Genomic DNA, 12,624 nt, shown 5'->3' on the forward strand with positions numbered 1-12,624 from the left:
TCTTCACTACAGTCATGGAGGGAGTAAAGTGACACCCATAGAGTCTAGGACTCTGAGCGTTTCTTCCTCATCCCCCTGGAGCTGCCTGTATCTCTGCCCTGCACTTTAAAGGCAACGCACACAACTCAGCTCCAAGGCTGAAAGCCCTGCAGCACAGCAGGTTGTGTGAAGACGTGGTGCTTCCAGATGGACTCGGTGTGTGCTCAGAGAGGAGGGAAATGCGCTGTGTAAAATGACAGTTAAGTCCTGACCTCTGCGGCAGATGGTGTCACCAGCCTGGAGGTCAGCCCTCCACGAGCATGCCGTATTTAGAGTAGAGCTTTCTGAACAGGTCATGTGTAGGATGAGAGACACCTCGCAGCATTGGGGGTTGGGATGGAACAACTGGAGGAACAGACCTGTCAGGTGGAAGGACGGACTCAACTTAGCTATGTGTAATAAGGGAGAGAATCAAAACTGGGTAGAAATCACGGCCGATTTTAGCTCCCCAGGGAAGACTGTTACAGGAAACTGCCATCACAGGCTACCTGAGCATCCTGTTGCTGGGTGTGTTCTAGAAGAGGCGGATGCCTTTGGTGGACATACTGTAGAAGAGAATCTGTGTGTGGACAGCTTCTGATGATGGCTCAGCTCGCTGGCCCTGCATCTTGCTTGCGTGCCGCCAGTGTGCACACACCGAGTGCTGCTCCTGAGGTGCACTCCATCCTTCCTTCTTACTGTGGTGCTGGACAAAACCCAGGGCCTCTCACGTGCTCGGCGAGCAAGCCCCACCCTGAGCTGCACCCAGCCCGGCATCAGGCATCCCCGTTCTACCAGTGGAGCAACTGAGACTTACGAGTTTTATAGTTTGCCTCTGGGTCAGAGCTGACAAGTGGCAGCGATCACCACCCCCAACAAATCCGTGAATGTGTCTAATGTTCAGGTTACTGAAGAAATAGTGGAGTTGGAGGGGTGCAACCCCCGAGTTGCCATGTTTAAATATCTTAGAAGTGTCCTTCCAAAGTTATTTTCTATGATTTTTCTTTACTTTTCTCCAACGTGATGCCTGTATGTAGGGAGGATGAAGAGGCCTCTCACCACTGTCCCCTGTTGTCAGGAATACCTCTTGAGCTGCTTCCTATCCATAGTAGGCTATGCCTCGTCAGCACACATGCTGTGGCAGCACTAGAAGAGGGAGAGGCCAGCTCTGCAGGATACGAAGGATTTCTAGAAGCTGGGGTGCACATGAACAGAGAGGAAAGAGCCGGGTGAGTGTCTCAGGACTATGTGTGCCGAGGCTTGCTCAGCCTGAAGTGTAGCACAGGACAGAAGTAGAAGAAACTAAGGGAATGGGGCTGTTTTTGTTTGTTTTTCAAGATAGGGTTTCTCTGTGTAGCCCCAGCTGCCCTGGAACTTGTAGACCAGGCTAGCCTCTGCTTCCTGAGTACTGGGATTAAAGGCAAGCACAACCACTACCCAGCTAAGGGAAAGGTTTTCTAAGAAGACTAGGTTCAGCTTCAAACTGTCAGGAGAATCATAGCCCACTGCTCATTCTCCAATGGTGGAACAACCTGAGAGTGATTTCCAGGCTGTCAGCTGGTCCCCATCAGATTCTCTCTTCTCAGGCAGAGGCTTCATTTTAGGTCAATACCGAACGGTTCGTTCCTTCATCAAATCTGTCCTCCCTTTTCTAGCTGCCCAACCTCTCCCTGTTACTCTCCTCTCCTTCCTCCCATGCACCACCGTCACTGCCGCTATCCCCCACCCATATTTTTTTGGCCTAGAAGAGTCAAGGCAGGCATACAGCCCTCCAGATTTCAGCTCGGAGCTGGCCTGCCTCTGTAGCTGTTTCCCCAGTTGCTCTAAGTCACCCTTCGAGGTCCTGTTTGTCAGTCACCTTTTCCCCGGCCTTTGATGGAATCTTCTAGAAGCTTTACCTTTATTGCAGCCACCCTTGCTGATACACTGCAGAGATGCTCTTCTCTCTGACATCTGCCCTTACATGGTGACGTTGGGAACCATGAGCCCGATGACCTTCAGCAAAGCCCTGCATATACAGTGATGTGAGTGTAGGTTCCAGAACAGTGAGCCATGCACTGGAGCCAGTGATGCTTTAATGAAGCCCAGTGCATGCTGCTGCCGTTAATTCAGATCCCCTTGGGGCAGGAGGTCTATGTGTTAAAGTGATTCTTCCTGGAGGAGCCCCACTGTCCTTAGGCTAGCGCAGGTTGACTTGGGGCCTGCTATGTAAGCACGCTTCCGCTTCCGTCTGTTCTGGCTGTGAGGGGTGCCAAGCTGAATGAAATGCTTGCAGAACTGCTGCTCTGTGCTTGGCGCTCCTGACTCACGTCATCGGTTCCTTTTCACACCCACCCTGGGAAGTGCGTGTCAAGGTACCGTTTTGGTGGGAGCTGCCCTGGCCTGACCTGACATACCTGTGAAACCTTCAGTTTTCCTTTTCCTCTCTCTCCGTCCCCCTCCTCTCTTTTTAAAGGCAGGGTCTCACTGCATAACCCAGGCTGGCCCTAAACTCGTGATCCTCCAAGTCAGCTAGCCGGGTGCCGGGTGCCGGGTGCCGGGCTCCAGGTTTATGCAGTACACTATGTTTCTGGTGAGAGGGCTCACTGGGTGAAGCACTGGCCAGCTTGTAAAGGTGGAGGAAGAGAAGTAGCTCCCCAAATTACCCTGATGTCCACATTTGCACCACGGCACCCACATACCCTCACATACATTACACATGTACTGGATAATCATACAGAACTGTCACAGATCATTTAGCATGGGCTTTGGGAAGAAACGGTACTAACTGTGTGACGCACTGCGGCAAGCGCAAAACCCACCCGTGTTTCCCTGTTTGGACGGAGGAACTTGATGGTTCTTGATGTTTAACCTGTTACTCTGTGGGAGAGCAGCGGAATACAGGTTAGTGAGCCAGTGTCGTGGGTGCTGTGAGAGTACGGGAAGCCGAAGGGCCTGTCTTCGGGAAGCATCTACTCACAAAGAGCTGTATCAGGAGACGTGGCGTGGGATGTGTGCTGCAGCTCACAAGAGCAGGACTCTGGATTTATTGGCATTTCTTAAGGGTGAGTGAGCAAAGCTTGCCAAGGTTCATCTAGGAAACTTAGCTGCCCCTGTGCCAGTGTCTGCGCTTTCCTGTTTCCTATAAGGCTGTTTGCCACCAGCCAGTAGGAAGCCAGCCTGGGCAGAGCACTGAGCACGTACTGTGCCAGAAATTGCCTCCACATGCTGCAAGTCTCAAGGCTCACCTGCCTTCTACAGCCTCATTGTCTTCCACTTAAGAAGTGAAGATAAGGTGGGGTTTCCTTCTGCGGCATTGCGGGGGTTAGAGGCTTCTGACTCCACAAGTAAATTATATACAGCAGCACAGTCTGTTGAGATTACCAATAGAGAACCACATCCTCCTCTTTGAGCACAGTCAGCTAACAGCCTTGTACGGGATAAAGTGCTGACAGCCTTGCGGGGGTTGAGACAGCACCCCTTAGAGCCTCTAAGAGGGGTGGGCAAACATACCGTTTCTCATTTACTCTTAAAACCCAGTAAATGAGTAAGGATGAGTCAACATTGACAGATTGCACAGTTATGCAAGCTGGCCCAGAGGCCCCCAGGGGGTGGGTGTGCCTCAGATTCTCATTGTGCATTTTGTCCCTTGCTTGTTTGTGTAGTCACTCTCCCCTCTGCGCCCTCTGGGTTCTTGGAAGACATGGTCCCTGTATTATTTATAGATCCTTCTGTAAACCTGGCTGTTCTCTAGCTCCTGAAATGGCATAAAGGGTGCCAAAGGTTCTAGTTCCCTGGTCAGTGGGTTAGTCTTTACAGCCAGCCGCCCGTCAGCAGGTCTCATCTAAGGACTTTGAATCCCAGGCCCAGCACTCTTCCTGGACTGACTCCTGTGCCTGCGGAGTCCTCAGTGATTATCACAGACCTTCCACTTGTGTCAGGTTTTTGGAGCCCTGAAACAGCCCTTCCCTGTCAGATAAGGGACCTCGAGGCTCAGGGGAGGCTGCCTAGCTGCCAGGCTTTGTGTACTCTAGTGATGATAACCTGGACCTTGTCTCCTGTCTCCTTCATTCTTGGCCCTTGTATTCTTTCCTTTACACCTGTGTTAGCTTCCTGTCACTGGACCAAAATATCCAAGAAAATCAACTTATGAGGAGGAAAGGTTTATCCTGGCTCATGGCGTCAGAGGTCTCAGCTCTTTGTCCTTGCTGCTTTGGAGCCTGTGTCAAGGAGCATGTTGGACAAAGCTGCACCGGATTCTGACTAGGAAACAGAAAGAAAGCCATTGGGAACCCAGCTCCCAAATCCCAGTCAAGGGTATAGCCCAGTGTCCCAGCTTAACTAACTCTAAAATTTTTCTCATTTCTATGTATTTGTGTAGTGGGTGTAGATGAGTCATGTTCTGTACCTCGTGTGTGGAGGTCAGAGGACAACTGCAAGAGTCTGTTCTCTCCTTCCACCCTGCTGGTCCCAGGGATTGGACTCGGGCTTAGTGTGAGCACCTTTACCCACTGAACCATCCTGTCATCCTTCCCAAGAGAGAAGAGGGAGGGAGTGTCTGTGTGTGTGTGTGTGTGTGTGTGTGTGTGTTTGCATGCAGCTCAGGACAATTGAGGGGAGTTGGTTCTTGTCTCCTACTATGGGCCCTGGGGATTGAACTCTGGGTCATCAGACTTGATGGCAGATGCCTTTACAGCTGAATCATCTCAGCAGCCCCAACCTGAATTCTTTTTATCAGGCTTTGCCTCCTAAAAGTTTCATAGTATCTTGTTAGCACCGCTTACTGATAACAAGTCTTGGCGTGGGAGCCTTTGGGCAGCAGCCGAGACCCTCACACAGCAGCTCCCTGGCCCCTCTCTACCCCTTCCCAGCACAGCTGCTAGTGAAGGATGCTTCATTTTCATCTGGTGTGGGGGTTTTGTGATGTTTAAGGATCAAACACCGGGTCCAGCACACTCTGGCAAACCTCTGCTGCTGAGCTGTGTGTGACTTCGGCCCTGTGTCTGGTTCATACTCACATTTCTTTCCTCCAGACCAAAGGCTGCTACTCTGGAAACTAAAATTTGGGTAACTGACTTGCGTACCGTCATGTGCTCTGTCTATTGGCAGCCTGTGGGGTAGGCTCCAGAAGTCCAAGTCCAGAAAGATGAGCTACCTTGCTCAAATTCCCTTCCCCCTCCTTGGGAAGCAATGAAGCTAGAATCAAGCCGAGTCTCCCCTGCCCAGACTTGTGCTTGTGGCTCCTTCACTACCTCCACCTCCATCTGACAGAGAAGCCAGCCCTCAGCTGGGCACTCAGGAAAGCTGATCACCTGACTTGCCAAGTGATAGCCTCTTATGATGGGGGGTGGGGGTGGGGGAGGTATTTTCAGGCCTGTGAACATCACTCAGGAAACCAGACAGGAGAGCACGTAAGGGAAACAGACCTTTGAAAAGCCTGACTGGAGGCCAGGCGGTGGTGGCGCACGCCTTTAATCCCAGCACTTGGGAGGCAGAGGCAGGCGGATTTCTGAGTTCGAGGCCAGCCTGGTCTACAGAGTGAGTTCCAGGACAGCCAGGGCTACACAGAGAAACCCTGTCTCGGGGAAAAAAAAAAAAAAAAAAAAAAAAAAAAAAAGAAAGAAAGAAAAGAAAAGCCTGACTGGGAGCTTAGATTTGGAGAAACCTCATTATCAGGTCTAAAAACAATCAGAAGGGGAAAACAGCTTAACAGACAGGAAAGCACATGGGGGTGGTGTGATCTGGAAGAAGGAGGGGGGTGTAATTATCAAGATCCAGAGCTATGTTGTTAGTGAAGAGAGGCCCTTGCCATCTGCTCCTGACTGATCACAGGCCTTAAAATCTCTGCGCAAGGTCAGGGGTGGCTCAGCAGTGAACCCCTGGCAACCTGAGTTTAAGCCCTACAATGGGAGGAGAGAACCAACTCCTGAAAGTTGTCCATTACCACCTCCACGTCCATGCCATAGCATGTGTGTACCCATGTGTACACAACTAATAATTGTTTTACATCTCTGAACAAGGGATAGGGATGTAGCCCTTCATATACAGCATGTGCACCACATACATATAACACACATGTACGCATACACTCATTTGCATGTGCCATGACATGCACACACAGGCATACATTTAAAAAATAGAAATGGGATTTTTTTAAAGTGTAGTCTTCATAGGGAAGTAACTGGGGTGGTTAGAACATGATCTAGGCACGAGCTAGTGGGCCTTGACTGACAGCAGACAGTCTGGGGGCTGAAGAATCCACCACTGAACGAGTAGATTCTTTAGATTTAAAGCTACTGTGGGGCCAGGAAAAGGGATTCAAGCATCACTCCAAGAGCTTACGCCAGAAAGATTAGGGAAGTGAGGCGCCAAAACAAAGGCCTTTAAAGGAGTAGCAGGCTTCTGGGGAAGTTAATGAGTTTGAAAATTTAACATGTTGCATACTGGTTAGATACCCAAGAGAAGTTGAATCTATGAATCTGGCACAAAAAAAAGCATTTCAGTAATTCCTTTTACAGTGTGTGTGTGTGTGTGTGTGTGTGTGTGTGTGTGTGTGTGTGTGTGTGTTTCTCTTACTAGGTGGGTTCTGAGGATACACCTCAGATCATCAAGTTTGATGACAAGTGCCTCTCTTCACTGAACATTCTGCTCACTCCGTCCATTGCAGTATTTCTATGTACACAAGTGGTGTGTTTGAAGCCATGGACCTAGATGGTGTCAAAATGGGCATGGGGAGTGAGGCCAGGCATAGCTATGTGCAAGCACCTATGAAAGGTGAAGGAGCCATGGGCAGCACCAGCAGTGGCCGTGGGATAGTGGGAGAGACCTGGGATGGTACTAAGGCAGATGCTAAGGCCATGGATACAGGCCTGAAGCCCCTGCAGCTCTAGAGTTCTCCATGGACTCATTCGGGAGCTGAGCACAAGCTAAGCCAGCAGAGAGATGGGGAAAGAAGAGGATGGGTGTGGCCCAGCCCACACCCTTAGGTGGGTTTTTCTTCTAGGGCAAGGAGTGTCTTGAAGTCCTATTTGCTGTAGGACTTGATGTTGTCAGGCTGGCCTCAGCTCCTCTAACACCCGTGCCAGCTGGCTGAGCATTAGCGGGTGGGCAAACGTGGTCTCCTCTCACTCATTGCGTGTCACAAGGGGCTGCATGGGAGGTGGTGTCGCCTGTCTCCTGGAGAAGCTCTGGGCCTGCTCACCCTGCTTGTGTTCTGTCTCCTAGAGTCTGTCACAGGGAACTGCATGGAAAGAGGCTCTGGACAAGCTTTGGAGCTGCCGGACCACAGCGGCCTTGGGTATCCAGCACGGCCCTTAGTCAGTGAGCACCTCAGGTCCCGGACCCTGCAGAGACACCACACCATCCAGAACAGCGACGATGCTTATGTATGTTGGCCCCTCCTGCTGCTTAGAGGTGGGATGGTGCCAATCTCAACCTGAAAGCAGAGTGTCCCCTTCTGCCACCTTCCCAAAGTCCAGCCCTCTGTGAGCTGCAGAGACTTTTTTTTTTTTTTTTTTTTTTTTTTTTTTTTTTTTTGGACTCCCCCTAACAGACCAGCCTTAACTGGAGAATCTTTCATCCATGTGTTAGACTTGGAAACCAAATGATCTGACATCGGGGGGTCTTGACCTCTCCCAGAAATCTAAATCCAGGCTTCAGTATATGAATTGGTCCTCAATTTTTGGTCCATTCCTGGCAGCTGTTTTGCTGTCTTTGGCTTTCTTAGGAAGTGACCTGTCAGAGCAAGTCTTATCAAAACCAGGCATGGTAGTGCCTATATGCCACTAGGCAGCCATTTGTGGTTGCTCAAATGTGAATATGTTAAAGCTACACAAAATTACAAATTTAGTCCTGCCATAAATAACAGTTCTTCTTCACATACACAGCAGACACCATGTTACACGGGGCATTTGAGAACAGAGCTGTCAAACCTCACTGTCTGTGGAAGGGCTGGGGAGGGGACAGGGGTCCCCTGAGAGTGTCACATTGTCTGGCACTCATCCCTACTGACTCCTCTCTGCAGGTACAGCTGGACACCTTGCCAGGAATGAGCCTGGTGGCAGGAAAGGCCCTGAGCTCTGCCCGGATGGCAGATGCAGTTCTTAGTCAGTCCTCACTCATGGGCAGCCAGCAGTTTCAGGATGAGGAAGATGATGGTAAGGCTTTGCCTATGGACACCCCTGGGCAGTCTTCTGTGGGAATAGGTCACTGGGTGAGGTGCTACACACAGTGTCGCTCCCCAAGCATCCCCCATGGTGTGCGCATGTTAGGGGCTCTGGCTTCTGTCAGCACAAGGACATCACAGTCTAAGTTCAGTGCTAGAACAGGACACACCTTCATCAATAGCTTTCTTTTGGCTTCTCCTTAGAGGGCTTCCTATCCCTTGTGGAACATTTATGTCTATGTCTTCGTAGAGCCAGGGTGGGAGACTATAGATAGAGTCTGGTGATAGACAGGTCCACCCTTTCTAAGGTCTACAGGCAAAGCCCTTAACCTAGGAAGTCTTCATTCTAAGTCTTCATCTGTGAAGACATCAAGAGAGTAATACCCATGTACTGGCTTGGGTCCTGAGGACACTGGCCTCCTGAGGGTTGGGTTTATTAGAGTGATGCCCAGGAAAAAAGTGGTCTAGCGGGCTGGCAAGATGGCTCAGTGGTTAAAAGCACCAGTTGCTCTTCTAGAGGTCCTGAGTTCAATTCCCTGCAACCACATGATGGCTCACAACTATCTGTAATAGCATCTGATGCCCTCTTCTGATGTGTCTAAAGACAGGTGCAGTGTACTCATAAATAACAAATAAATAAATTTTTTTTTTAAAAAGTGGTCTGGCCAGCCAGGCGGTGGTGGCGCACGCCTTTAATCCCAGCACTTGGGAGGCAGAGGCAGGTGGATTTCTGGGTTTGAGGCCAGCCTGGTCTACAGAGGGAGTTCCAGGACAGCCAAGGCTAACAGAGAAACCCTGTCTCGAAAAACCAAAAAAAAAAAAAAAAAAAAAAAGTGGTCTGGCCACCCACTACAGTTATCCTTACCCCAACCACAAGAAAAAGCTCCTGAAGGGTTTCTTATCTTCACCCACATATGTCAGTTGCTCATGAGGTTGGCAAAAGGGAGGAGCAGGTGGTCAGGAAGGGTCCCTTAAGCCTGAGGGGCCTGCTGAGGTGAGTCAGAGCTGGATTCAGGCAGTGTTGCTAAACAAGTACCTCCTCAGCCACCTCTCTCCTGTCCCACTTGCTCCCCCACCCCCACCCCCACCACTTCACATGTTCTTTTTGGTCTTGCAGAATGTGGGGTGAGCCTGGGCCACGAGCACCCAGGCCTGGGTGATGGCAGCCAGCATTTAAACTCCTCTCGCTATCCAGCTACGTGTGTCACAGATGTCATGCTCAACCACAAGCACCCAGAGGTCTCCTTCAGCATGGAGCAGGCCGGCGTGTAGCAGGATATGGAGAGTGAGTGCCACCCTGGTCAGGGCCCAGGCAGCCCTGAGGCCCAGTGCCAGCCCTTGGTACCCTCAATGTGTTCATTCCATGTGTGGTAGCCCGCTAAACTTGAGCATCACTCTGTACAGCCTTCCCAGCCTGCCTGCTTCTTCCTTAAGTACTGTGTTAGCGTTGAAGCTGGCCGAGGTCTTTATTACAGAGAAAAGGTACATGGCCCACCTCGTGCTAGAGACACTATGGCTCTTATGAGATCCAGTAAGCCACGGCTGCGAAGGACAAGGCCAGTACTGACCTTTGGCCAGCACACTAACGAGCTAGTCTCCACACTCTATCCCGAGGAGTGAAACCCAACCAGATCCAGTCAGGCTCTGTCATTGGTGGGTTTTGTTGTTTGGTTTTGGCATTTTGGTTCTGGGCATAGAACTTAGGGCTATGCAAGCCCCCTACCACAGAGCGCCAGCCCCAGGCCCAGCCAGACTTTTTAGAGAGCAAACAAAGAATATGTAGTCCAAGGCCCATGCTGAAAAGGCAGAAGGCTCACTGGCACTGTTGGCCTAGCAGAGGTCGAATGGATGGTGAGTACTGGTGGCTCTATCTCTACAGAGACAGAAAGACTTGAGGAAAGTCAAGCCGCAGGCAGAGGCATAGCAGAGCCTCATACAGTGACACTAAAAAAAGACTTCACTGAGGGCCTGCCTGTGGCTCACTGACAGAGCAAGGGCGTGGACAATCAGGGCCTTGAGTCCCAGCCTCAGTTCCATTAGAAAGGGTGGGGAGAGGCTGAGGAGTCACATCCCTCTCCTTCAAGATGCTCCTCTCTGCTTCATAGGTCCGAGTACAGCTCCAGGAGGAGGCTGAGTCTAGACCAATAGACCAACAGTGTCCAGCAGTGTCGCACCACTCCGCCATCTGTGTCTCCGCCTTCCCCACACTGGGCACCAGTAGGCCGTCGCTTGGGTTGCAAGGGACTTTTGCCATGTTTGCTTGTATGACCAAGGCACCAAGGAAATAAACAGGAAATCCGTGGTCTCCATCTTTCACGAGCCAGCATCTGGTGTACTTGAGTTGAGTTCTGCTGTTTGGAGGGTTGCTTGTGTTTTGTTTTGGGAATTTTCCTTTGGAGATAACTTATTCTCTTTGCCTCACCCACCCCTTTGCCCTTGAGCTCACTCTCCCTCCTTCTCCCCTCCCCCCCTTGTTTCCTACCATTTCTGAGGTAGAAGAACCAGGAGTTAGTATTCAGGGGCTGAACCTCAGGACCCTCCCTTCCACAGCCTGTCGCGGACCAGCCTCTTTCCCTCTGCTCTAGTGTCTGCCAGCAATAATGCTAGGCCGGAGCTTTGTGGCCAAGAAAGGGAGAGGACGGGGCAGCGCCCCCCTGCCTTTGGAGACTGGAAGAGAAGAAGAAACCTGAGCCTGGAATCTGGCACAGTCTCCTGCTGGCCTCTACTAGAATCTTATCTGGCCCAGCGGACTTCCATCAGATCCCAGCATAGGCTGAATGGCCTGGTAATGACAGGTTGCCAATCAGAATGGCTCAGCATAGGCCCCTCTGGTGTGTGGTTCAGTTCCCCTCCCCTCCAGTCACCAACTGGTTCCCCCTCGTGAGTGAACACCCAGGAGTGGTGCCGTGTGCTGTTTGTGTGGCCTCCATTCTTGTTCTCTACTGCATTGTAAAAACGGACCATTGGTCCATTCATGTGTGCATATGTATGAGTGTGCACATGCCCTTCCCTTGCGGCCTCTTCGTCACAGACAGGAATCGGGTCCCTTAAGCCTTCTCCCCAGCATCCTCAACCCCTACATTTTAACTCTTGATCATGTAGGAATTGTTTTTGGTAAATGTTGATATTATTGTTATTATTGTTATTATTAATAAAGACAAAAAGGGTTTTTTTTTTTTTTTTGTTTAAAAGAAAAATGTTAAACCAGATTCTGTGCTATTGAACTGTGGCTTGTACCTTCTGTTTGAAGCGTTTTCCTTGGCATTGGCATCATGAGCCACTCTCCTGTGCCAGCAACGGATACAGTGGCCTCCCTTCCCCAGCCAAAGCAGCACATAGGCAGTAGCTACTGTTCATATAATTTCCTTTCTCTCTGCAGTCAGAAACCAAAGTCTGGGGCCCGAACAAGGCCTGGCTTCTCTTCTGGTCTTCAAAACCAGAGAGGGATGGTCCCTGCTCCGACTCCCAGCCCTCATTTCTGAGAGCCAGGGGCCACCAACCTCTGAATATGCACGGAAGAAAGCCGATGCCCTACCGTGCCATCCGGATGTTACCAGCAGGGTCCCCACCCAGCTTATCCTTCCCCACTGACCCCTGAAAGCTTGCTCCAGAGCCCATTGCCCCTTGAATGGATTTGTTTTCAGTGTAAGAGCTTGGCTGGGACCTGTTCCATGGTCCCATGTCCTCCAATCTCCCCTCCACTTCAGGTGTCACTAATTACTAGCCAGAAATCTGACTCCCAAGAAAGCTTGCCGAGCCATTGTCGGCTTCTGAGAGCTCAGTCAACTCTGATGCTCCAGCCCCACCCTGCTGCTCCCCACGCTCGGCCTGACCTGTTTACATGGTACTGGATTGATGGAAGAGCAGACACCACCCTCCAGAGCCACCCAGACAAAAGCCAGTGAGCCTATTAACCGTGCCATCTTGCTGTTTTCAAGATCATCATTGCTTTATACTGTAGTAACCAATAAGTGCAGTATATGTTGAATGTATATGAATCTACTTTGCAATTTCTGTTCTTTGAAAATGTAAGACGTATTTTTTCCTTTCTCATTTCTGTTGAGCTAAAAAGAAAATAATAATAATCTCCAGATTCAAGTTGCTAAGAGCTTCTGTCCTTGTTTGTGTGGGACATTTACAACTTAGTAACTTGGTTGGACTGTAGGAGGTTGTGGAAATAAAAACCTGATTATGTTCTAATGATGATATGTTGTTTGCCTTACAGTTCAGAGTCTAGTCGGGAGAATCACATGGGGTAGAGGTGGAGGTGACCCAGGTGTCTGAAGAAGTCCCCAGGGTTAGGGTGGGGCTCTGAGCTGCACACTCTCACCTTGCCTCTTGGATCCTGAGCCTGGCAAGTCGGACTCACACTGTGTCCAGGCACCCGAGTGGACTCTAACCCCTTAGAAGGGACACATTTGTGTTTGCAGAGTTGGGTAGAAAATGGATTCCTTGGGCTACTC

At 50.5% G+C, this 12,624-nt stretch overlaps 1 protein-coding gene across 3 annotated transcripts in view; it reads left to right on the forward strand.

Moving 5' to 3' along the window:
- The window catches only part of Sik3 (SIK family kinase 3), a 212,914-nt gene extending 200,550 nt beyond the window's left edge, over window positions 1-12,364 (forward strand). For all 3 annotated transcript variants that reach the window (XM_076925020.1, XM_076925019.1, XM_076925021.1), the window contains 4 exons: window positions 7,222-7,382; window positions 8,021-8,153; window positions 9,279-9,446; window positions 10,267-12,364. In XM_076925020.1, the coding sequence (XP_076781135.1) occupies window positions 7,222-7,382; window positions 8,021-8,153; window positions 9,279-9,433 (449 nt within the window). In that variant the 3' untranslated portion in view covers window positions 9,434-9,446; window positions 10,267-12,364. The remainder of the gene's footprint in view (window positions 1-7,221; window positions 7,383-8,020; window positions 8,154-9,278; window positions 9,447-10,266) is intronic.
- Window positions 12,365-12,624: the final 260 nt, after the last annotated feature.

Source organism: Arvicanthis niloticus, chromosome 26 (genome assembly GCF_011762505.2).
Source record: "Arvicanthis niloticus isolate mArvNil1 chromosome 26, mArvNil1.pat.X, whole genome shotgun sequence".
NCBI classification, from domain to species: domain Eukaryota; kingdom Metazoa; phylum Chordata; class Mammalia; order Rodentia; family Muridae; genus Arvicanthis; species Arvicanthis niloticus.